This window comes from Neoarius graeffei, chromosome 13, assembly GCF_027579695.1.
Source record: "Neoarius graeffei isolate fNeoGra1 chromosome 13, fNeoGra1.pri, whole genome shotgun sequence".
Classification (NCBI taxonomy): domain Eukaryota; kingdom Metazoa; phylum Chordata; class Actinopteri; order Siluriformes; family Ariidae; genus Neoarius; species Neoarius graeffei.
The window spans coordinates 10203052-10228841 of NC_083581.1; the positions used below are offsets into that span (position 1 = coordinate 10203052).

At 42.7% G+C, this 25790-nt stretch overlaps 1 protein-coding gene across 2 annotated transcripts in view; it reads left to right on the plus strand.

Annotated features, from left to right (window-relative positions):
* LOC132896423 (serine/threonine-protein kinase Nek5) overlaps positions 1-25790 on the plus strand; it is a 186335-nt gene that overhangs the window by 36937 nt on the left and 123608 nt on the right. For both annotated transcript variants that reach the window (XM_060937239.1, XM_060937240.1), the window contains exons 4-7: positions 10454-10551; positions 15454-15537; positions 15893-15963; positions 24568-24654. In XM_060937239.1, the coding sequence (XP_060793222.1) occupies positions 10454-10551; positions 15454-15537; positions 15893-15963; positions 24568-24654 (340 nt within the window). The remainder of the gene's footprint in view (positions 1-10453; positions 10552-15453; positions 15538-15892; positions 15964-24567; positions 24655-25790) is intronic.

Below are 25790 nucleotides of genomic sequence, written 5' to 3' on the forward strand. Positions count from 1 at the left end.
TGCCAATTAATTTTGTAACCTGATATTTCTGAGAAATTCTCAATAATATCCATGACCCCTGGAATGGAAGAGGCCAGATCTGACAATATCAGCAGTATGTCATCTGCATACAAAAATAATTTGTGTATCTGTCCTCCTGCCAGCACACCCTTGATTTTTGAATCGTCTCTTATAGAGACTACCAATGGCTCCACAAATGTAGTAAAAAGCAACGGAGACAAAGGGTCCCCCTGCCTAGTCCCTCGACCTAAATGAAAGAGCGGAGACACAATGCTGTTAGTGAGAACAGCTGCCCACGGTGCAGAATACAGAACCTTTACCCAATTTATAAATCCTTCACCAAATCCAAAGGCCTGTAAAGTACAACCCCGATTCCAAAAAAGTTGGGACAAAGTACAAATTGTAAATAAAAATGGAATGCAATGATGTGGAAGTTTCAAAATTCCATATTTTATTCAGAATAGAACATAGATGACATATCAAATGTTTAAACTGAGAAAATGTATCATTTAAAGAGAAAACTTAGGTGATTTTAAATTTCATGACAACACATCTCAAAAAAGTTGGGACAAGGCCATGTTTACCACTATGAGACATCCCCTTTTCTCTTTACAACAGTCTGTAAACATCTGGGGACTGAGGAGACAAGTTGCTCAAGTTTAGGGATAGGAATGTTAACCCATTCTTGTCTAATGTAGGATTCTAGTTGCTCAACTGTCTTAGGTCCTTTTTGTCATATCTTCCGTTTTATGATGCGCCAAATGTTTTCTGTGGGTGAAAGATCTGGACTGCAGGCTGGACAGTTCAGTACCCGGACCCTTCTTCTACGCAGCCATGATGCTGTAATTGATGCAGTATGTGGTTTGGCATTGTCATGTTGGAAAATGCAAGGTCTTCCCTGAAAAAGACGTCGTCTGGACGGGAGCATATGTTGCTCTAGAACCTGGATATACCTTTCAGCATTGATGGTGTCTTTCCAGATGTGTAAGCTGCCCATTCCACACGCACTAATGCAACCCCATACCATCAGAGATGCAGGCTTCTGAACTGAGCGCTGATAACAACTTGGGTCGTCCTTCTCCTCTTTAGTCTGAATGACACGGCATCCCTGATTTCTATAAAGAACTTCAAATTTTGATTCGTCTGACCACAGAACAGTTTTCCACTCTGCCACAGTCCATTTTAAATGAGCCTTGGCCCAGAGAAGACGTCTGCGCTTCTGGATCATGTTTAGATACGGCTTCTTCTTTGAGCTATAGAGTTTTAGCTGGCAACGGCGGATGGCACGGTGAATTGTGTTCACAGATAATGTTCTCTGGAAATATTCCTGAGCCCATTTTGTGATTTCCAATACAGAAGCATGCCTGTATGTGATGCAGTGCCGTCTAAGGGCCCGAAGATCACAGGCACCCAGTATGGTTTTCCAGCCTTGACCCTTACACACAGAGATTCTTCCAGATTCTCTGAATCTTTTGATGATATTAAGCACTGTAGATGATGATATGTTCAAACTCTTTGCAATTTTACACTGTCGAACTCCTTTCTGATATTGCTCCACTATTTGTCGGCGCAGAATTAGGGGGATTGGTGATCCTCTTCCCATCTTTACTTCTGAGAGCCACTGCCACTCCAAGATGCTTTTTTTATACCCAGTCATGTTAATGACCTATTGCCAATTGACCTAATGAGTTGCAATTTGGTCCTCCAGCTGTTCCTTTTTTGTACCTTTAACTTTTCCAGCCTCTTATTGCCCCTGTGCCAACTTTTTTGAGATGTGTTGCTGTCATGAAATTTCAAATGAGCTAATATTTGGCATGAAATTTCAAAATGTCTCACTTTCGACATTTGATATGTTGTATATTTTCTATTGTGAATACAATATCAGTTTTTGAGATTTGTAAATTATTGCATTCCGTTTTTATTTACAATTTGTACTTTGTCCCAACTTTTTTGAAATCGGGGTTGTATATATCAAATACCCCCACTCTACCCTATCAAATGCTTTTATAGCATCAAGGGAAAAGGCAGTTATGGGAGCATCTTCCTTACAGTTTAACCATATAAGATGTAAAAGGTGCCTAAGGTTATCAGCCGACGATCTACCTTTAATAAATCCAATCTGGTCCTCATTGATAATTTTTGGCAGAACTTTCTCCAATCTCATTGCTAATACCTTTGATAGTATCTTGCAATCCACATTTTCCAAACTAATCAGCCTGTAGCTACTTGGCTCATGTGGGTCTTTATCCTTTTTGGATAATACAGATATCACTGCATCATTAAAAGTAGGAGGCAGTTGCCCCACCTCCAGTGCTTCTGCATAAACCTTGGTCAAGGTAGGTGCTAGTAGGTCAATATTAGTCTTGTAATATTCAGCTGGAAAGCCATCTAAACCAGGCAATTTTCCAGCTTTCATTGACACAATAGCTGACCTAACCTCAGATTCATCTATGGGTGCATCGATATTCACTTGTGCTGAAGACACCCTGGGAATCTCTATTTTCAAAAAAAATCTTCATACTTAGCCTCATCTACAGATATTTCTGAACTATATACAGTGGGGCAAAAAAGTATTTAGTCAGTCACCAATTGTGCAAGTTCTCCCACTTAAAAAGATGAGAGAGGCCTGTAATTTTTATCATAGGTATACCTCAACTATGAGAGACAAAATGAGAAAAAAAAATCCAGAAAATCACATTGTCTGATTTTTAAAGAATTTATTTGCAAATTATGGTGGAAAATAAGTATTTGGTCAATAACAAAAGTTCATCTCAATACATTGTTATATACCCTTTGTTGGCAATGACAGAGATCAAACGTTTTCTGTAAGTCTTCACAAGGTTTTCACACACTGTTGCTGGTATTTTGGCCCATTCCTCCATGCAGATCTCCTCTAGAGCAGTGATGTTTTGGGGCTGTCGCTGGGCAACACAGACTTTCAACTCCCTCCAAAGATTTTCTATGGGGTTGAGATCTGGAGACTGGCTAGGCCACTCCAGGACCTTGAAATGCTTCTTACGAAGCCACTCCTTCGTTGCCTGGGCGGTGTGTTTGGGATCATTGTCATGCTGAAAGACCCAGCCACGTTTCATCTTCAATGCCCTTGCTGATGGAAGGAGGTTTTCACTCAAAATCTCACGATACATGGCCCCATTCATTCTTTCCTTTACACAGATCAGTCGTCCTGGTCCCTTTGCAGAAAAACAGCCCCAAAGCATGATTTTTCCACCCCCATGCTTCACAGTAGGTATGGTGTTCTTTGGATGCAACTCAGCATTCTTTCTCCTCCAAACATGACAAGTTGAGTTTTTACCAAAAAGTTCTATTTTGGTTTCATCTAACCATATGACATTCTCCCAATCCTCTTCTGGATCATCCAAATGCTCTCTAGCAAACTTCAGACGGGCCTGGACATGTACTGGCTTAAGCAGAGGGACACGTCTGGCACTGCAGGATTTGAGTCCCTGGCGGCGTAGTGTGTTACTGATGGTAGCCTTTGTTGCTTTGGTCCCAGCTCTCTGCAGGTCATTCACTAGGTCCCCCCGTGTGGTTCTGGGATTTTTGCTTACTGTTCTTGTGATCATTTTGACCCCACGGGGTGAGATCTTGCATGGAGCCCCAGATCGAGGGAGATTATCAGTGGTCTTGTAATGTCTTCCATTTTCTAATAATTGCTCCCACAGTTGATTTCTTCACACCAAGCTGCTTACCTATTGCAGATTCAGTCTTCCCAGCCTGGTGCAGGTCTACAATTTTGTTTCTGGTGTCCTTTGACAGCTCTTTGGTCTTGGCCATAGTGGAGTTTGGAGTGTGACTGTTTGAGGTTGTGGACAGGTGTCTTTTATACTGATAACGAGTTCAAACAGGTGCCATTAATACAGGTAATGAGTGGAGGACAGAGGACCCTCTTAAAGAAGAAGTTACAGGTCTGTGAGAGCCAGAAATCTTGCTTGTTTGTAGGTGACCAAATACTTATTTTACTGAGGAATTTACCAATTAATTCATTAAAAATCCTACAATGTGATTTCCTGGATTCTTTCGCCCCATTCTGTCTCTCATAGTTGAAGTGTACCTATAATGAAAATTACAGGCCTCTCTCATTTTTTTAAGTGGGAGAACTTGCACAATTGGTGGCTGACTAAATACTTTTTTGCCCCACTGTAAATTCTCATAGAAACTCTTGAATATACCATTAATTTCCCTTTTATCCGTTAATATCTCCCCCTCGTCATTACTGATAGCAGGAATTAAAAGGCTTGCATCTTTCCATTTCAACTGTGTGGCCAACAGCTTGCCCGCCTTCTCTCTACTTTCATAAAAAGTAGTCTTCATCCTAAAGATGGCATATTCCACCCTTTTATTATATATCTCATTGAGCTGATATTTCAAATTACAGATTTCTTTAAACTTGCGCTCACTATAACATTGTGATAATTCAGTTTCCTTATTCTTAATCTGAGATTCTCAATCGTTAATCTTCTTTTTGGAAATTTTTTTCAAATAACTTGACTGTGAAATAAGATGACCCCTTATATACGCCTTTGATGCTTCCCACACAGTTCTCAATCTCTCTGTTGAGCCCACATTCTGATAAAAAAAAAATCCTTAAGGACAGCATCCAAAGCTGTCTTGTGTGTGGGGTCCTGGAGCAATGAGACATTAATGCCGCTTTTCCACTACAAACGCGGCTGAGCCGTGCCGTGCTGAGTCGGGCTGAGCGGGGCTGTTGGAGTTGCATTTCGACTACAACCGCGCTGAACCGTGCTGGCTGGAAGTAGGTGGACACATTGGGTGGAGTTAGCGAAAGTGGGTGGACGTCAGGCGATGTCGTTAAGCAGCGCAAACAGTGACATCAGTGATCTTTTAAGCGGTAGTCTCACGACCCGGAGAGTAAACAATAAACATGGAGGACATGGAGTCGTTAGTGTGGCTGGTCTTGGTGCTGTGGCTTGTTGTCACCGACAACGTGGACAGATACTGGCAAGAGCGTATAGATGAGGCGAGGCGCATAAGGCTTCAGAAATTCTCGTAATTCGTAATTATTCTCCTTCCGGGTTTGCGGTGTTTACAGATCCCAGCGCGCTCGCGGGGCGTGTGTGGGCATGTGAGGACACTCCTCCTCACCAATCAGTGCACAGGGGAGTGTCTGCTCACGCCCCCAACCTCACTCGGCACGGCTTGGCTCGCTTCAGCCCCACTCCAAAACGGTGCGAGTTTTAGGGGCTAAGCAGGGCTGAAACGAGCTGAGTCGTGCTGGTTTTTGGTAGTCGAAACGCGAGCCGTGTCGGGCTGAAGTGAGCTGAAGCGAGCTGAAGTGAGCTGAAAAAGGGTAGTGGAAAAGGGCCATAAGTCTCCATCTATTCACACTTGAACTACTTGACCCCAACATCACTGTTAGCTCTACTGGTGCATGATCAGACAGAGCTATAACTCCAATACTACAATCAGCCACCATCTCAGTCAATTTACCGGAAACTAAAAAGTAATCAATCCTTGAGTATGATTTATGCACGTGTGAAAAAAAGCGTACTCTTTTTTTTTTTTTCTCTGAGATTGACCACCCTCCAAATGTCAATTAGCTCATGGTCTTTCATCATTAACTGTATAGCTAATCTATCTCTTGGCACTGCTTTATGGTATGTTGTACGGTCTAAAAGAGCATCTTGAACCTGGTTGAAGTCCCCTGCCATCACTGTCTGACCTTCCCAAGCTCACCCACCACCTTGTTAACTATGTGAAAAAATCACTATCTTTATTTGGAGCATACAGATTACATGTATTAAATTTTACCCCATCAATGGCAATGTGTATACAAATCAGTCTTCCCTCATCATCTTTTTTCTGGTTAAGCATTACTAAATTTAATCTCTTATGTACCAATATTGCCACTCTGTTCTTCTTACTACTGTATGAGTTGTGAAAAACCTGCCCTACCCAGGCTCGCTTAAGTTTGTCTGCTTCTTTACCCTCCATATGAGTCTTCTGTATTAAAGCAATATCAGTTTGATGAGACTTCAGATAACTTAACCATTTGTTCCTTTTAATAGGGTTCTGGGAACCATTGATATTCCATGTAATGACCTTTATGAATTTAGCCATTAGGCAATACCAAGTAGGCTATCATTCAGCTGTACGTGTAACAAGAGAAGAGGTAAACACTCATTTACCCAATCTGTCAGCTGTGCTGTGCATACTACATTAAACCTAATCCTAAACAAAACATAATATTCATGAACAATGAAAAAGAACCCCTTAAACCCTCCTCCCAAGCCCTCAAAATGTCTTTCTTCAGGGGAATATCCCAACCCACACATGGTCCGTGGGGCGCAACAGCCAAAAACCTCTGATCCCGCCACACTCTCCATGAAACTAAACTACGTCACTCCAGTGTTGCAAATTTGCGAGTGCAAAGCCTATACAACCTGCTGATATGTAAGTCCATATTTTCTAGATTGTTTTTTTCCAAATAAACATTAAGAGCAGAGAAATAAATGAAGACAAAATAGTAGCCTAATAGGCCTCAAAATACTCACATTGGATTGCTATCTATAGCCAGAGGCTACTGTCCTGTCTGCACATCTTGTGCGCTCACTTTTCAAAAAATAGATACAATCCAAGTCCGCGTTAGAATCAAAATCTTCCTTAGTTAGTAGGTCCATGTACCATGTAGCAAATCCAGCTCCAGAAAAACAAAATGAATAAATAAATAAGAAGAGAAACTAATCAGAAGGTAAAACATATCAAAAGCATTCAGTCCCGAGACCATTCCAACTTTAACTGGGGTCAGCCTTGGCTGATCCCGTTCCAGACAGCAGCTCCATTGCTCTTTGAGGATCCACAAAGCTCACCTTTTCCCCCTTCCATGTAAAACAAAGGACAGCAGGGTATGCCAAAGTGAAACGGACATTCAGCTTGTGCAATTTCTTCCTGACTTCGGTAAACTGCTTTCTTTTATCGACAACCTCCTTGGTCATATCAGGGAGCGCAGACATTTTGGAGTTGTTCCAATGAATCCCTTCACCAATGTGAACCTTAGCCCTCGTCGCTGCCAAGACACTTTCTTTTACCAAAAAACTCTGGAAGCGGACGATAACTGGATGAGGAGTCATATTTCCTGATGGCATTTCTTACAAAGCTCTGTGTATCATTTGCAAATCAGAGTCGGCTACATCCACTCCCAAGGCTTCAGAAAAAAAGTCCCTCATGTGCTCACGAAGTTTGATCTGGCTTTCTTTTTTTTTCTTTTAAACAAAAGATTCGCACATTGAGGCGCCTCTCCGTATTAGCCATGTCAATTGCTCCCCTATTGCTTCAGGACAAACTGAACAAGATGCAAGTGGACCCCTTCCTGGTCACCTGGATCTCCAGCTACCTCACTGACAGGCCGCAGTACGTCAGGCTGAAGGACATCACGTCTGACACTGTGATTAGTAGCACTGGAGCACCCCAGGGCACGGTGATGGCCCCTCTTCTCTTCACTCTGTACACCGCGGACTTCTGCTACAACTCGGAGCTGTGTCACATTCAGAAGTTTGCCGATGACACAGCCATTGTTGGGTGTATCAGTGACGACAGAGAGGAGGAGTATAGGAGCCTGGTGAGGGACTTTGCTGTGTGGTGCAACAGGAACCATCTGCAGCTCAACACCTCAAAGACCAAGGAGCTGGTCATTGACTTTGGGAGGTCCAGACCAAGGTCACAACCAGTTCTGATCAAGGGAGTCGAGGTGGAGGCTGTGGATTCCTACAAGTACCTCGGGCTGTGGCTGGACAGCAAGCTGGACTGGACTTGCAACACCAAACACTTATACAGGAAGGGACAGAGCAGGCTATACTTCCTTAGGAGGCTGCGGTCCTTTAACATCTGCAGGAAACTCCTGTGGATGTTCTGTCAGTCTGTGGTCGCCAGTGTCCTGTTTTACACTGTGGTGTGCTGGGGGGGGCAGCACATCCAAGAAGGACACATCCAGGCTGGACAAACTGATCAGGCAGGTCGGCTCTGTGGTCGGCATGAAGCTGAACTCTCTGGTGACAGTGGCAGAGAAGAGGTCTATGGACAAACTATTGAACATCATGGACGATGCCAGTCACCCTCTGCACACCATCATCAGCAACCAGAGGAGCCTGTTCAGTGACAGAATGCTCCTTCCCAAGTGCAGGATGAACAGACTCAAAAACTCCTTTGTCCCTCATGCCATCAGACTATACAACTCCTCTCGGGGGGGGGAAGAGGGGTAACAGGAGGACAGAGGATGGGAAGAAGCAGTAGCCTAGCCTAACAATAAGCAATACAGGACAATGTGCAATATAATGTGCAATATAAAGTGCAATATCTCTCCTGCGGCCCCCCTCCCCTTTTTTCCTTCTTCCCCCCTCTCTTCCCCCTTCCTCTCTTCCCCATATCTTATTCTTTTTATATTTGTATATGTAAATACTTAATTTATTTTAATTTATCTAGAAGTTTTCCTCTATTTCTTTTCTCTGTTTATCTGTAATGATGCTGCTAGAATCTTAATTTCCCTGAGGGAACCCTCCCAAAGGGATCAACAAAGTTTTATCTAATCTAATCTAATCTAATCTAATCTAATCTAATCTAATCTAATCTAATCTAATCTAATCTAATCTAATCTAATCTAATCTAATCTAATTACCTTCTCATGGAGCTCCGAATGCTCTTGAGCACTTGTTTGAACTAATTTCTTCAAGCGTTCGTTCTCATCTTCCAATTCAGATATCTGACCCTCGGCCTCATTCAGTCATTGAAAGATAGATACAACATACGTCTTCATTTTACCTTGAGTAGTTTTGACACTGGTCACATCTGCCTGCCAGTTTGACAAAGTTCCACTAAATCGGGACATCTCCTCCATCGCCCTCTGAAGAGCTGCCTGCAGTTCAGCAAACCCTGGCGGTGCCATAGCAGTTTCGGTTTGCGGCTCCTTCTTGGATGTTACACTTGCTACGTTAGCATAGCTAACACCTTGCTTAGCAGTCCTTGGTTTCAAACTTGAATGCGCCGTTGACATGCTTATAGTTCAGCAAACTACCACCTACTCACTTGTAACAATATTCCTGCACCTACAGATAACAAACAATATTAAGGAGTCATTGGACACATAATTATCGATTAATTTCGGGAAGTTGTGAAGAGCAACTTTCTCACGCGTCCATCCTGTATCACGGTCCCACGTGACTCTCTATCATAGCATAACTAAAAGGGGAGAGCCAGAAGGTAACACAGGCATGAGAGTGCCCCGGGACATAAAGCAGCAGCCACTACACCATCAACAAACTCGAGTGAGCAAGCGAGTGGGGGACTGACAGCATCCATACATCCCAGTTTACCAAAACACTCTATGTCTGAGGACCCTCCAGATCTACTCCTTTCTCTCATAAACATTATTAACAAAAGACTTGACTAAACAGACATGTTTTCAGCCTAGACTTAAATGCTGAAACTGTGTCTGAGTCCCAAACACTACTTGGAAGACTGTTTCATAACTGTGGGGCTTTGTAAGAAAAGGCTCTGCCCCCTGATGTATCCTTCACTATACGAGGTACCAGCAGATAGCCTGCAACTTTTGATCTAAGTAGGTGTGGTGGGTCATAAAGGACCAGAAGTTCACTCAGGTACTGTGGCCTGAGACCATTCAGTGCTTTAAAGGTCAATAGTAGTATTTTATAAACAATGCAAAATTTGATTGGGTGTCAATGCAGTGTGGATAAGACAGGGGTGATGCGGTCATATTTTCTAGTTCTAGTAAGGACTCTTGCTGAGCTAACTGGAGCTTATTTATGCACTTATTGGAATATCCAGACAGTAAGGCATTACAATAATCCAACCTGGAGGTAACAAAAGCATGAACTAGTTTTTATGTGTCGTGTAGTGACATTATATTTCTTCTCTTAGCAATATTTCTGAGGTGAAAGAAAGCTATCAGGGTAATGTTATCGATGTAAGTTTCAAATGAAAGTCTGGGGTCAATAATCACCCCTAGGTCTTTTACTGCTGCACATGAAGAAACAGAAAGGCCATCCAGAGTTACTATGTAATCAGAAAACTTACTTCTAGCTGCATGTGGTCCTAGTACAAGTACTTCAGTCTTCAGTACTGATGTCTGGTGTTCAATTCTATACTAATGTTCAAGAAGAAAAAATGAATCTGCACTGTTAATGCCAAGGACTACTACAGTGTAAGAAATAATCCCACATTATTTTTTTAAAAGCAAATTAAAAATAAGTGCTGGATAAAACCCCGTCTATGTTCTGTAAATAAAGATACAAATTTCACTGTCTGGTGGTCAAGAGTTTATGAAATACGTTGCAATTGGGTTGATGCATTACAATATTCTGTTAAATATGGAGCTCTGTTCTGCACACTTTGCATGCGGAAAGCTCCGCTATAACCTCTGTGTGTGTGTGTGTGTGTGTGTGTGTACGCGCGCGCATTTCAGAGAGAAATACTCTCTACATTGTGATGGAGTACTGTGATGGTGGGGATCTCATGAAGAAAATCACTTTGCAAAGAGGACAGCCATTCACAGAGGAACAGGTATATGTCCTACACACACACTTACATACTTAAGATACTTTTTTCAGCAACACACCTACAAAACACAATTAGCAAAATAATTAATTTTCTGCTCAAAACCACATTTGTTCATTAAATATCAACTCTACATTTCAAAGTGCTGTCTATCAAAGAGGATATAATTTCTATCCAAGAGGAACATATAGTCAATCACAGCACAATTACTTTTAAAATACTAACACCTGATAGTATTACATCTCATGTTTTAGTTCTACCTGCAGACAATAGACAATGTGAAATCAACTGTTTTTTATAATTCAGTTTCCTTTTACTGTAAACCACTCTACATTTTTTTTTGGCTGCTGCTTGCATATCGACACTGTGGTGCAATGGTTAGCACTGTTGTCTCACAGTGAGAAGGTTCTGGGTTCAAACCTCATGGTCGATGGGGCCTTTCTGTGTGGAGTTTGTATCTTCTCCCCATGTGGGTATGTGGGTTTCCTCTGGGTGCTCCAGTTTCCTACCACAGTTTGAAGACATGCAGATTAGGTAAAATACCCAGCTACTGGGGTTGCACAAGCCAGTACATACTTGGTGCCCAAGCCCAGATAGGCTGGGGACAGTTGTGTCAGGAAGGACATCCTGTGTAAAACCTATGCCAAATCAAGTATGTGGAACAGAGCTGCTGTGGTGACCCCTAATGGGAGCAGCTGGAATAATAATAATAATAAGACTACCTAAACGTGAACAAGTCTTGATCTTTACTTTATGGAATCTTCCAGCTGCTCCTGTTAGAAGTCACCACAGTGGATCTGTTCCACATATTTGATTTGCCATAGGTTTTATACCAGATGCCCTTCCTGAAGCAACCCTTCCCAATTTATCTAGGCTTGGGACCAGCACTCTTTTAGAAAAAATAGTAAGTGACAGAACTGCTGCACTACCAGCCTTTAGAGATATGAACTTGCAGCCAGTGATCAACAAATAATCAAATATACATGGCCTTTGGTTCCAAATGTGTAAAAATAAAATACAAAAATACAGTTAAAAAGGCAGAGAAGGGAAAAAACACAAAAATACACGTCCATCCATAGCCGCTTATCCTGTGCAGGGTTTCAGCCTATCCCAGCTGACTATGGGCAAGAGGCGGGGTACACCCTAGACAAGTCGCCAGGTCATCGCAGGGCTGACACGTAGATACAAACAACCATTCACACCTACAGTCAATTTAGAGCCACCAATTAGCCTAACCTGTATGTCTTTGGACTGTGGGGGAAACCGGAGCACCCAGAGGAAACCCACGCAGACATGGGGAGAACATGCAAACTCCACACAGAAAGGCCCCTGTCGACCACTGGGCTCAAACCCAGAACCTTCTTGCTGGGAGGTGACAGTGCTAACCACTGCACCACGGTGCCACCCCAAAAATGCACAGTCCTGTTCTAATCTGTATGATCTTCATCATTTGGCCACATGTTCTTGTTCACATCATATCATACAGTATGTTGTCTCTCACTGTGCCCCTTGGATATAAATGCTTGGCATGCTTTATCCCCCCTGACAGTCTTCAGCTGAGATGCCAGAATCCACTGCATCCAGGAGGGACATTTGGTCATGTGACCGATTATCATACACTTTCCACCTCCAGGCAGAAAAGGGGGCAGGGGAAGAAAGGGAAATCATTCTTGTATGAGGTGCAAACCAGTTTGTGATTGCATGTGAATGGTGGAATGCTGTATTGTCCCATTCAATCACAAATGTCCTTGTGTTTCCTCTTCCCTGTTCCCTTTCTGCCTGAGGTTATCTAAATACAAAAGAAGTGCCTCAGTGTTGTAGAGATCAAGCTGGCTCATTTGTAGGATCAAACCAGCACTCAAGATTACAGCACACATTGTGATATTTGCTCCTCTCTGACATGGGACAACAGTGGTCATTTTCCCAATGACATTTCTTCCCCATGATATGTTTTTGCCAGGTTAAACCATACCTCATCAAACCCTGACTCAATTTCATGTGGGGATTGATCAGACTCCAACTCCATGACTCAGAAAGAAGTCAAACACAGCATGTGTAAATGCTTTTCAGCATGTCTTACTGTATGTACTATGACCCATGTTTACATGTAGAGTAGCATAGTGTAAAACTCACTATGGAACATGACATATAGTGGTGCTTGGAAGTTTGTGAACCCTTTAGAATTTTCTATATTTCTGCATAAATATGACCTAAAACATCATCAGATTTTCACACAAGTCCTAAAAGTAGATAAAGAAAACCCAGTTAAACAAATGAGACAAAAATATTATACTTGGTCATTTATTTATTGAGGAAAATGATCCAATATTACATATCTGTGAGTGGCAAAAGTATGTGAACCTTTGCTTTCAGTATCTGTTGTGACTCCCTTGTACAGCAATAACTGCAACTAAATCTTTCCGGTAACTGTTGATCAGTTCTGCACACCAGTTTGGAGGAATTTTAGCCCATTCCTTTGTACAGAACAGCTTCAACTCTGGGATGTTGGTAGGTTTCCTCACATGAACTGCTTGCTTCAGGTCTTTCCACAACATTTCAATTGGATTAAGGTCAGGACTTTGACTTGGCCATTCCAAAACATTAACTTTATTCTTCTTTAACCATTGTTTGGTAGAACGACTTGTGTGCTTAGGGTCGTTGTCTTGCTGCATGACCCACCTTCTCTTGAGATTCAGTTCATGGACAAATGTCCTGACATTTTCCTTTAGAATTTGCTGGTATAATTCAGAATTCATTGTTCCATCAATGATGGCAAGTCGTCCTGGCCCAGATGCAGCAAAAAAACATGATACTATCACCACCATGTATCACAGATGGGATAAGGTTCTTATGCTGCAATGCAGTGTTTTCCTTTCTCCAAACACAACGCTTCTCATTTAAACCAAAAAGTTCTATTTTGGTCTCATCCATCCACAAAACATTTTTCCAATAGCCTTCTGGCTTGTCCACGTGATCTTTAGCAAACTGCAGAGGAGCAGCAATGTTCTTTTTGGAGATCAGTGGCTTTCTCCTTGCAACCCTGCCATGCACACCATTTGTTGTTCAGTGTTCTTCCGATGGTGGACTCATGAACATTAACATTAGCCAATGTGAGAGAGGCCTTTAGGCTACATCCACACGACAACGGCAACGAGATTTTATTAAAAAAATATCGCGTCCACATGGGCAACGGATCAGTAAAATATCATGTACATATGGCAACGCAACGCTTGCTGAAAACGATGCAATACACATGCCACACCTCTAGGGGTGCTGTAAGACGGTCCCATCTGAGACACCAGAACAATAGAAGTAGACGCATGCGCATAAACCCCTTCTTCTACCCGGTGTGAACACTGTCAGGAACAAACACACAACAAGAAGAAGATGGCTGCGACTACGCGAGGAAATCGTGCCTTTTGTGTGTACAAATTAGTTTTATTAGTGTGCATAGTTTTATATAACTTAATTTTCTTATTGTGTGTGAACATTTTGAAAAGCATTTTTATATAATTTATATAACATTTTATATTGTGTGTGAACATTTTGAAAAGCAGTCTTATCCAATAAAAAAAAGAAATTCAAGAAATGGTACAGTTACTTGTTTATTTAAAAGAAAAGCTGTATACAAAAGTGAATGCAATGCAGTGGTTCATACAAAACAGCGAGAGTGCTGCTTGTTCTAGTCATGTGGTTGTGACGTCATCGTAAACAAATCCGTTCTACTCATCCAGATGACTTCGCAACGGCGCCTTTGCCAGATTTTTCCACTCTGGAACCTGTTCTCAAAAAATATCGTTGTGGGGCACCCAAAACGCCGGTGCCATATGGACGCCAGGCCGAAACGATAAACAATTTTATCAGAGTCACCTGAATCCGTTGCCGTGTGGACAGGGCCTTAGTTGCTAAGAAGTTACCCTGGGGCCCTTTGTGACCTTGCCGACTATTACACGCCTTGCTCTTGGAGTGATCTTTGTTGGTCAACTACTCCTGGGGAGGGTAACAATGGTCTTGAATTTCCTCCATTTGTACACAATCTGTCTGATTGTGGATTGATGGAGTCCAAACTCTAGAGATGGTTTTGTAACCTTTTCCAGCCTGATGAGCATCAACAACGCTTTTTCTGAGGTCCTCAGAAATCTCTTTTATTCGTGCCATGATACACTTCCACAAACGTGTTGTGAAGATCAGACTTTGATAGAGCCCTGTTCTTTAAATAAAACAGGGTGCCCACTCCCACCTGATTGTCATCCCATTGATTGAAAACATCAGACTCTAATTTCACCTTCAAATTAACTGATAATCCTAGAGGTTCACATACTTTTGCCACTCACAGATATGTAATATTGGATCATTTTCCGCAATAAATAAATGACCAAGTATAGTATTTTTGTCTCATTTATTTAACTGGGTTCTCTTTATCTACTTTTAGGACTTGTATGAAAATCTGCTGATGTTTTAGGTCATATTTATGCAGAAATATAGAAAATTCTAAAGGGTTCACAAACTTTCAAGCGCCACTGTAGTGAAGCTTGAGGTATTTTACACAACTTAAATCAGCTATTTTTCAATGTTTCAGTGATCTGCTCATTCAAACATGTTGTTTCAGTATAGCTTTTAAGCTAATGTTGTTACAAAAATAGAGGCTTTACTCTATATTTAAGGGTTTTTTTACATTAATTTTTCATTTCTGGCATGCTGTGTGCCAACATTTGTAAATAAGGCAAGAAGAATCCATAATTTTGGCATTTTAGAAACATGTTAATTGACTGCATCTTCTGTTATGGTCCAAATTGTGATTACAGATTGGATAAAAGGATGTTAGCAATCTTCCAGAACTGTAATAATTATTTGTAATTAGCATGAATGAATTATTTTTAAATAATTAGACCTGTCTCCTCTGTACAGATAATAGACTGGTTTGTTCAGATCTGTTTGGGTCTGAAGCACATTCATGATAGAAAGGTTCTGCACAGAGACATCAAAGCTCAGGTACACACTTCTTACACTTCTCATTTAAAATGAGCAAAATATCACAATAATAAGGATCACAGTATATTTTATGATACATGGGATATGGTCTTCAAATAGGCAGCAAAACCATAGAGTGACATTTAAAACACATGGGGTTATGTAGTATTAGGACAGTAATCAGTGATGGGGTGTTATGATGGAGCCTGACACAAAGCAGAGTTACTGTTACCACCATGATGTTGATCATTTTCCTGTTACAGGATGTCCTGACGTGATTTATTTCATACAAAATAACTGTTGCAGTAATATAGAAATGATTGTTTATTAATATTTAGATTTTTTTTTCTTGTATCACTTTTATGAAACCTGCTAGAACATCTTCCTCACTCAAGGAGGGACAAAAATCAAACTCGGAGACTTTGGCATCGCAAGAATGTTAAACAAGTCAGTGGGTGTAGTATGTTGCTCTGTGTGTGTGTGTGTAATGGGTATTAGAGGCATGTTTTAATCTCATAATTGAAGCATGATGAATAAATGATAGGACTATAAACAGTGCTGCATTAATACTAATACTACTAGTAATAATAATAATAACAATAATAACAATAATAAACAATGCTGATAAATGTTATTCATTATGTTAGTATTGCACTATTAACCACTGTAACGAATCCTGATGTAGGTGGAGCACAGAAGCACGACAGGCGGGAGTTGGTGTTCACACAGATTCTTTATTTCACTTATTTTCTATAGCTTTTCAGCTTTTTCTCACTCACACAGTCACACACGCCACACACATGTGTTCTGGTTGGGAGAGACTCTTCTCTGCTCTCCCCCTCCTTTTATGCTCCATCCCTGCAACAAAACACACACACACACACACACACACACACACACACACACACACATTAATTGACACCAGGTGTAATGACTTAGCCACTTACCTTCCCTGACCCCGCCCTCCATTCACAAACTGCTGCTTGGCCACACCCCCACTGCCACAACCACATTGAAATGAATCCTATTTGAATTATGATTAAAGTTGTGGGCTTCCGTCTGTCAGGGTGCAGGCACATATGGATGTATGTGCAGGGGAGAGCGGGGAAAGCAAACTGGAAACAAAGCTAAAACATAAGACAAGAATCAAGGTCGTGGAACAGGTGAGGGTCAATCGATCGGTAGATGGGACAATGCGGACAGAGCTAGAAAATAATGAGAAAGATAGGAGAGCGAGGGTCGAGAACATAATAAAGCAGGCTGTAGAATAAAGGCTCGGTATGACAGGAATGAACACTGAATGATACTTCACATTGAGTGAGAGTGGGAGAGGTGTTTATATAGCAGGGGCTGATGAACCAGGAAACAAGTGACAGGTGTATTTAATAAACAGGTGATAGAGGGTGCTGTGGTTTGTGGGTGTTGTAGTTCTGAGCGGCTATGTTTGTAGTTTGGTTCAGACTGGCGCTCTCGACAGCATTACTGACAAACCACACACCCCCGAGGAGCTCCCTCCAGGAGATATACTCTTCCTAGGATGCCCTCTCCCTCTGGGTGCAGGCTTGTTGGGGTGTTGGCTGTGGAACTCCTGAGTCAGGAGAGGGTCCAGAATGTCCCTTGCTCCTACCCAGCTTTGCTCTTCAGGTCCATAGCCCTCCCAATCTACCAGGTACTCAAGCTGACCTCTTCTGTGCCTAGAGTCTAGGATTCTCTTTACCTGGTAGATGGGATCCACTTCTGGACAAGGTGACCAGTGGTCTGGGGTGAGCGTGTTTATGGACAGAGGACCTTAGATAGCAGGTTTTAGGCAGGAGACAGGATATATGGGTGACAAGTGACTGTGCGGTGGGAGCTCAAGCCTGTAGGAGACTTCATTGATGCGTCGGAGCACCTTGTAAGGTCCGATGTAGCGTGCCTGTAGCTTCCTACAAGTATTGGGTGCCTTGAGGTCCTTAGTTGATACCCATACCTGGTCACCTGGAGAAAACTCAGGGTTGCCACTCCTGTGCTTGTCAGCGTATTCCTTATACTTGGCAATTGACAGACTCGATGCATTGATGAACCTCCTCCCAAACTGATTGGCTGTGCAAGAACCACTCCTCCACTGCCTGTACCCGTGCCAGTGAGTCATCCCATGGGAACGGGGGGGTTGGTAGTCGAGCATGCACTGAAAGGATGTTAGTTGTGTAGCAGAGTGCTTCAGAGAGTTCTGTATATACTTGGCCCATGGGATGAAACAGGCCCAGTCCCCCTGGTTCTGCATGCAGAAGATTCTGAGGAAACATCCTGTCTCCTGGTTAGCCCTCTCTACCTGGGCGTTGGACTGGGGTGATATCCGGACGTGAAGCTCACCGAGACACCTAACTGCTCCATGAAACTGGCCCATAGACGTGAGATGAACTGAGGGCCACAGTCGCTGACAATGTCTTCTGGGATGCCAAAGTATCTGAATACATACTTGAATAACAGTTTGACGGTCTGGAAAGCTGTGGGAATGCCGGGTAATGGGACAAGTTTCAGTGCCTTAGAGAACCTGTTGATGATGACCAGGATGGTAGTTGATGATGACCCAATGTCATAGTTCCCCTCTGCTGAGGTGAGTTTCTTTGAGAAGAATGCGATTGGGTGGAGCTTGGGCTTCTCGCCGAAGCGCTGTGAGAGGACCCCTCCTACACCTGTCTTGGAGGTGTCCACCTCGACTGTGAAAGGTTGGGTAGGGTCAGGGTGTTGGAGGATCGGGGCTGTGGTGAAGGCGGTTTTGAGCTTGTTGAAGACCTTTTCGGCTGCAGGGGTCCAGTGGTGGTGCTTTGGTCCCTGCTTTAACAGGGAGATCAAGGGTGCCACATGAGTACTAAAATTTCTAATGAAATGGCAATAGAAATTTGCAAAACCTAGGAAGCATTAGAGCTCCTTGACTGAAGTGGGTACCAGCCAGGAAGTCACCACAGAGACCTTGGAGGGGTCCATACTGACCCCCTCTGCACTGATGATGTACCCCAGAAAGGAGATCTGATGCATGTGGAACTCGCACTTCTCAGCTTTGACATAAAGGTGGTTTTCTAACAGGTGGTTGAGCGCTGATTGGACATATTGGAGAGGGCTCTCTTCATCTGGGGAGTAGATCAGGATGTCATTGATGTACGCCACCACATATCTCCCTAACATGTCCCAAAGTACATCATTTATGCTTAGAAAACTTAGAAAACACCTTGGGGCTACAAAGCTGTTCTAAAGCTGAGGTCACCAAAGGAAGAAGATATGGGTACTTCACTGAGATCTGATTGAGTCCTCGAAAGTCTATACATGGGCGGTGGCCGCCCCCTCTCTTCTCCGTGAAGATGCAGGTGATGTAGATGGGCATATGTACCCCTGCTTGAGGGCCTCTTGTATGTACTCCTCCATCACTGCTTGTTCCGTCTGGGACAGAGGGTAGATGCGACTGTGTGGTGGATAAGTCCCCAGTAGGAGGTGAGTGGCACAGTCGTAGGGGTGGTGTGGTGGTAGGCCACACATTTTGCCCTTACTGAAGACCTCCCTTAGGTCCAGGTAACACTCTGGGACCCCTTCTAGGGAGTCAGGATGGGGACTCTCTACAGAGGTGGAGGAGAGACTTAACTGAGGATGCTGAAGACAGTTCTGGAAACAGGTAGGGGACCATTGGAGAATCTCCTTATTCTGCCAGGAGATGAGTGGGTTGTGAAGCTGCAGCCAAGGATAATCCAAAATGATGTCATGATGTACAGTAGTGGTAACTAGGAGTGAGATTAGCTCTGAATGGAGGGCTCCCACCTGAATGTGCACAGGAGTGGTCCGGGTGGTGATGAGGCCATCCCCTATCAGGCCTCCGTCAATTGTCCAGATGCTGATTGGGCTCTGCAGAGAGTTTGTCTGCAAACTGAACTTCTGGACGACTGAGCTGTTGATGAAGTTCCCCTCCACCCCTGAGTCAACAAATGCAGAAAGTATGTGGGTTGAGGAAGGCAATTTCAGCAGTACAGTCTTTCAGTAACCTTGAAAGATTGAGCTCTAAATGATCTCACTGGACTCACTGGGTCAGCCTTGGTCTCTGCAGAGCTGGTGCACAGTGGGTGGACTGGACACTGAATAATCTGATGGTTGGCACAACCACAGTAGAAACACAAGCTCTCTCTCCTTCTCTGATCTCGTTCGGAGCGTTTCAGATGAGTTTGTGAGACCTCCATGGGTGTGGAAGCATTGGTGGTAGAAGTAGGTGCAGCTTCCTTCTTGAGTGATGGGGGACTGGATAGTAGATGGTCCAGCCGAATTGTGAGATCAATCAGGGCGGCTAAGGTGAGATGTTCATCACGGCACTCCAGCTCACCCAATACAGCAGGGCAGAGCCCCTGGCAAAAAACAGCTTTTAGAGCCAGCTCGTTCCATCTGCTGGCTGTTGCAAGAATTCGGAAATCTAGGGTATAGTCAGCAACTCTCCTAAAGCCCTGTGTGACGGTCAATAGGCTCTCGCTGACCTCAATTCCCTCAGGTTCATGATCAAACACATGCTTGAATAGTGCAAGGAAATGATCATATGAGGTTGTGTGCTCACCTCCACTCCTCCACACCATGCTGGCCCACTGCATTGCCTTGCCGGTCAAGAACGAAAGAAACCTTGCGATCTTATGTTTATCAGAGATGTGTTGGATCATAGAGAAATACATGGAGTACTGAAGCAAAAATCCCTTACAGCTGCGCGCATCCGCGGCATATTTCTGCGGGCATGGAAGCAAACGCGCGGAACTTGGGGGGATTTTGGGGTGCGTTGGGAGGGCCTGTGACATCACGGCAGCTAGCTGAACCATCTTGTTGAGATGGTTGGTGTTGAGATCAGGGAGCATCTGCTGATGTTCCCCCAAGAGGCGCCCCTGAGTGCTCAGAGCAGTTTGCCTTGCCTTCTCTTCTGTATCCATTGTGTCAAAGTATTTCTGTCAGGGTGCAGGCACTTACGGATGTACAGTTGTGGTCAGAAGTTTACATACAGTGACATGAATGTCATCTTGGATATGAATGTCATGGCAATATTTGCGCTTTCAGTAATTTCTTTGAACTGTTCTTTTTCTGTGGCAGAATGATTGTACAGCATACATCTATAATTAAAAAAACACTAGAATTTGGTGCACAAGTTTTAATTTTCTTTGGGTTTTCTGAAATCAACACAGTGTCAAAATTATACATACAGGGTCAAAAATGTACATATGCTCACTTAGATTATTCATTCAGAGGTGCTGAAACTTCCAAAATGTCTCTTATCTTGCCAAGGCCAAGGTCTCTTAACTTCCCGTTAGTGATCATGATTGACTACAGCTGGTAGCTTCTCTGTGCCTTCATAAAAAGGGTTTGTTTACAGCACTCGTTGGATTGACCAACACACAGTAAAATGGGAAAGTCCAAGGCGCTCAGTGCAGATCTGAGAAAAAGGATTGCAGATATACACAACTCCGGAATGTCTCTTGGAGCCATTTCTAAACAACTGCAAATTCCAAGATCAGTTCAAACAGTTGTATCCAAGTTATTGTGAGATGTAGTCCCTTTGCCAAGCCACTTTGCTTCAAGAAAACCCAAAGTGTCAGCCTCAGCTGAAAGGAAGTTGGTTTGGATGGTCAGGAACAACCTGGGAACCACCATGGCATAGCCCTGCCATGAACTGGAAGCTGATGGATCACTGTCTACAGTTCAGATCACCATGGACTAAGAGGCTGCTATCCAAGAAATAACCCCCTGCTCTAAAATTGACATCTTCAAGCTTAACTAAAGTTTGAAGCTGACCACACGGACAAAGAAAAAGCTTTCTGGAGGATAGCTGTGTGGTCAGGTGAGACAAAGATTGAGTTGTTTGGCCAAAATGACCACCATGTACAGAAGGACACTGTACCAGCTGGTGGTGGTGGTAGGATCATCATGCTCTGGGGTTGTTTTGCTGCCAGTAGAACTGGTTCATTACACAAAGTGGATGGAATAATGAAGAAGGAGGACTACTTCAGGATTCTTCACCATAAACCATCAGAAACTTGAACATGACTTGGGACTTGGGAGTTACAACAGGAACCCAAACACACATCAGAGCTGGTTGTGGAGGATAAAGCCGGCTAATGTTAAGCTTAAAACAAATCCTGACTTCAGTCCTGTTGAAAATATATGGACCGTGCTTATAAGTCAAGTCCATGTCAAGAAAAAAAAAAACAAAAAAAACAAATTTAATTGAACTCTACCAATTCTACCATGAAGATTTGTGAAATATCCAACCAGAATTCTGCCAGAAGCTTGTTCATGGTAAACAAAAATGTTTGGTCAAAGTGAATCTTGCAAAGAGACATTTTACCCAAATATTAGGTGTGCTGTATGCATATTTTTGACCCTGTATGTATAATTTTGACCCTGTGTTGATTTCAGAAAACCCAAAGAAAATTTAAACTTGTGTACCAAATTCTAGTGGGTTTTATTTATTTATTTTTTTAAATAAAAATTAAAGATGTATGCTGTAGGTGGCATGGTGGTGTAGTGGTTAACACTGTCGCCTCACAGCAAGAAAGTCCTGGGTTTGAGCCCAGCGGCCGGTGAGGGCCTTTCTGTGTGGAGTTTGCATGTTCTCTCCATGTCTGTGTGGGTTTCCTCCGGGTGCTCTGGTTTCCCCCACAGTCCAAAGACATGCAGGTTAGGTTAATGGCCTCGGTGCATGCATCACTTCCTCGTTTGGTGTAAGGATGGTATGATATTTCCGGACGGTATGCGGAAGTGCTGATGTTATGGCTGAGTAGATGAAGTTCACAAGGTGCCTCTTGGAGTTACTGAAGTATACTGTTAACGATGTGTGTCGTATCATCAGAGTATCAAGTACAACACCGCAAAGTAAACTTGAAAAGGGTGCCAAGTCGTACGTTTTGATCTACCTCTGCAATTTTGAAGGTAAGTCCCTGACATTAACGTTAATTCTAGCTAGCCTGAGATGGCAGCCTAGTGATGTGACTGTTGTCTTTTGGTCACGAACCAAACCGTCCTGGTTCAGTTTAACCATGTTACTAGAAATGCCTATTTTTTAATGTGTTTGTATTTCTGATGGAAGTGTCAGGCACTAATGCACTGTCTCCTGCCACTGTCCCGTGCCACTCATACTGTCTCACTGTCCTGTGCTTCTCATCTACTGTATTGCACTACTTGATTACTGCCACTGGGCTGTACTGCACACCACTTGCATTGTCAGACAGATGACATGAGCTGCCTCAGCCTTTTCTAGCTTGCCTGGTTGAAATTACTGTCCCTTGCCAGTCATCACTCAGATCATCTCTGATAACCAAAACAAGCTTTACATAATTGTCAGCAATACTCAGCATTGAGTTGCAAATATGTAGTCCATTGATCTTAACTGTCATCTCTATAATACAACTCTGGGACATTTAAGAACTATGGTTAGTACCTGGACCACACACAAATACCACCCAGATAGTATTGTTATTTTTACTGCTTTTAATGTTATAGGCCTACTGCTCTATGGTTCTAACTCATACACAGTGGATATTTTTGTTTATCTGGTATAGAATCGTATGTCCTCATCAGAGGCAGAAAACTGCTCCAAACCGAACTTGCTGCTGACGGTTAACTCCTTGATTTGTTTTCGGAGCCTTGATATCTCCTTGATATCTCTTCAGGTGAGAATTGGACCTAGTTGATGCTGTGCAGAATGGCACACAGCAGTAGTGGTTAGACCTGCTGTTTGCACGTTGTTAAAAGGATAATTTTGTCCATTTACATGTCATGTTTAGTACACGTAGAGATGGGTCTGAAATACGGGAGAAACCTGGAAAAAAACGGGAGTGTTGGCAGCTATGGACAGCACAGTGTGCGCTTTCAATGGCTACTGGATGTTTACAACCATCCTGACTTTTAGCAGAAATTACGTCACGTTCCGGCGTGCACATAGGGTATAGGCGGCTCTAAATTGACAGTAGGTGTGAATGTGAATGGTTGTTTATCTCTGTGTCAGCCCTGTGATAACCTGGCGACTTGTCCAGGGTGTACCCTGTCTCTTGCACATAGCTGGGATAGGCTCCAGCTTGCCTGCGACCCTGTAGAACAGGATAAGTAGCTACAGATAATGGATGGATGCATGCTGTACATTCTGCAACAGAAAAAGAACAGTTCAAAGGAATTACTGAAAGCCCAAATATTGCCATGACATTCATATCCAAGATGACATTTATGTCACTGTATGTAAACTTCTGACCACACTATATGTGTAGGGGAGAGCGGGGAAAGCAAACTGGAGACAAAGCCAAAATGCTAGACAAGAATCAAGGTTGTGGGACAGGTGAGGGTTGATTGATCGGTAGACGGGGCAATGCGGACAGGGCTAGAGAATAAAAAGAAAGATATGAGAGCGAGGGTCGAGAACACAATAAAGCAGCCAGTAGAATAAAGGCTTGGTATGACAGGAATGAGCACTGAATGATACTTTGCATCGAGTGGGAGAGGTGTTTATATAGCAGGGGCTGATGAACCAGGAAACGAGTAACAGGTGTATTTAATAAATAGGTGATAGAGGGCGCCATGGTTCATGGGTGTTGTAGTTCTGAGCGGCCATGTTTGTAGTTGAGTTCAGACTGGTGCTCTCGACAGCTGACACCGTCATTAATTTCATATAATGGACTGTCATACTGGTGATCGTTCCTGAAGTCCGACTAAGGAACAGGCAACACATTCTGGTCATCACACAAACATTAAGAATGTTCAACATTACAATAAGGTTTTCGATGTCCCTCAGCCACAGTCTTATTGTAACACATTCCCATTATTTAGGACTATGAGGAAATATAGGGGTGTACTTTGGAGACACCTTATTGGCTACTTACAAATTCACTGTAATGGATTTATTATTAATTAATTTTCCTATTTTTCCTGCTTGACTCTGAGTACCATGTATTTCATTTGCGAAGCCCCCAGTGAGCTTCTACATTGTTCTGAACTTTTCTGACTAAATATTGTACATATGTAATTATTTCTATAAGTATTTATGGTGCCTCATGTCTTTTGTTGGTACAGCACAACAGAGCTGGCAAGAACATGCGTCGGTACACCACACTATATTTCTCCTGAGATCTGTGAGAACAGGCCTTATAACAACAAAACGTATGTACTGTGGCACATTGCATTGTGTGTGTGTGTGTGTGTGTGTGTGTGTGTGTGTCCATATCAGAGTAGATCTAAAATTATCCTTAAAAGAAATGTGCCTGATCCTTTATTTATTCCTTTACAGAACACTGTGCAATAAATAAGGAATAAAACACTCAGGGGCACATTGTTATAGGAAACTACGCAATGATGGATGAGTATGAAGTAGTTTGAATGTCCCAAAGTGTTTTATTCCTCTTTCACCACAGGAATTTTTCAACCATTATAATTGTTTATTTATTAAAGAGCAGCACATCTTGCTTTTTTATCTGTTTATGGTTATGTTTATTGTTGTAGTTATTGTTATATTGATATTGTCATGTCAACACCGGAATTGGCGCCGAAGTCGAACTCCCAGAGTACAGCATGGCCTACAAACACGGCTGCCATACACTATGCTTTACCATCATCAGATACTCTCACGTTCATGTTCACTCAACTTCATGCACACCTGGACTCAATCAGGAACCACACCTATCTCAGCACACTCCACACACGCACACACTGTGAAGCATATGCTCAGTGTTTCTTGCCTGTTGTTAGCCAGCCTTATAGTTCATTGACTGTTATTCTGATTTTGATCTAATTTTTGGTTTCCCTGTCTTGTCCTTGTCTGCCCTACTCTGTTGTTTGCTGATCACTTGACTCTTGCCTGCATCCTGACTTTGAATGTTGATTACGGCTTTGTCTTGTTTGCCAAGATCAATAAAGCTCTGTATACCTGCCCATGCATCTGTACCTGCCTGTCTGACAGTTATATTATTATACTGTTACATGTGTAATATTTACATTACAGTTGTTCTTGTGCTTGCCATTTTTTGGTCTTTTGATGTTAATAAGAAAATAATGATAAATTTAGATAAAAATATAATTAATTAGAAGGAGCACATTAATATAAACATTTTATATGAATCATATACTGCAAGAGCTGCTGTTATAGAAAATTAATCAACACCTTCTGACCAATCAGATTCAGTGTAGGACTTGATAAACAAACTGTAAAAGATTAAACATACACTGTTTGTGTCTGTACTGTTTCACTTACGAAGATGCCACGTGGCACTTAGGAAGGAAGTTGGCAAAGATGAAACCAC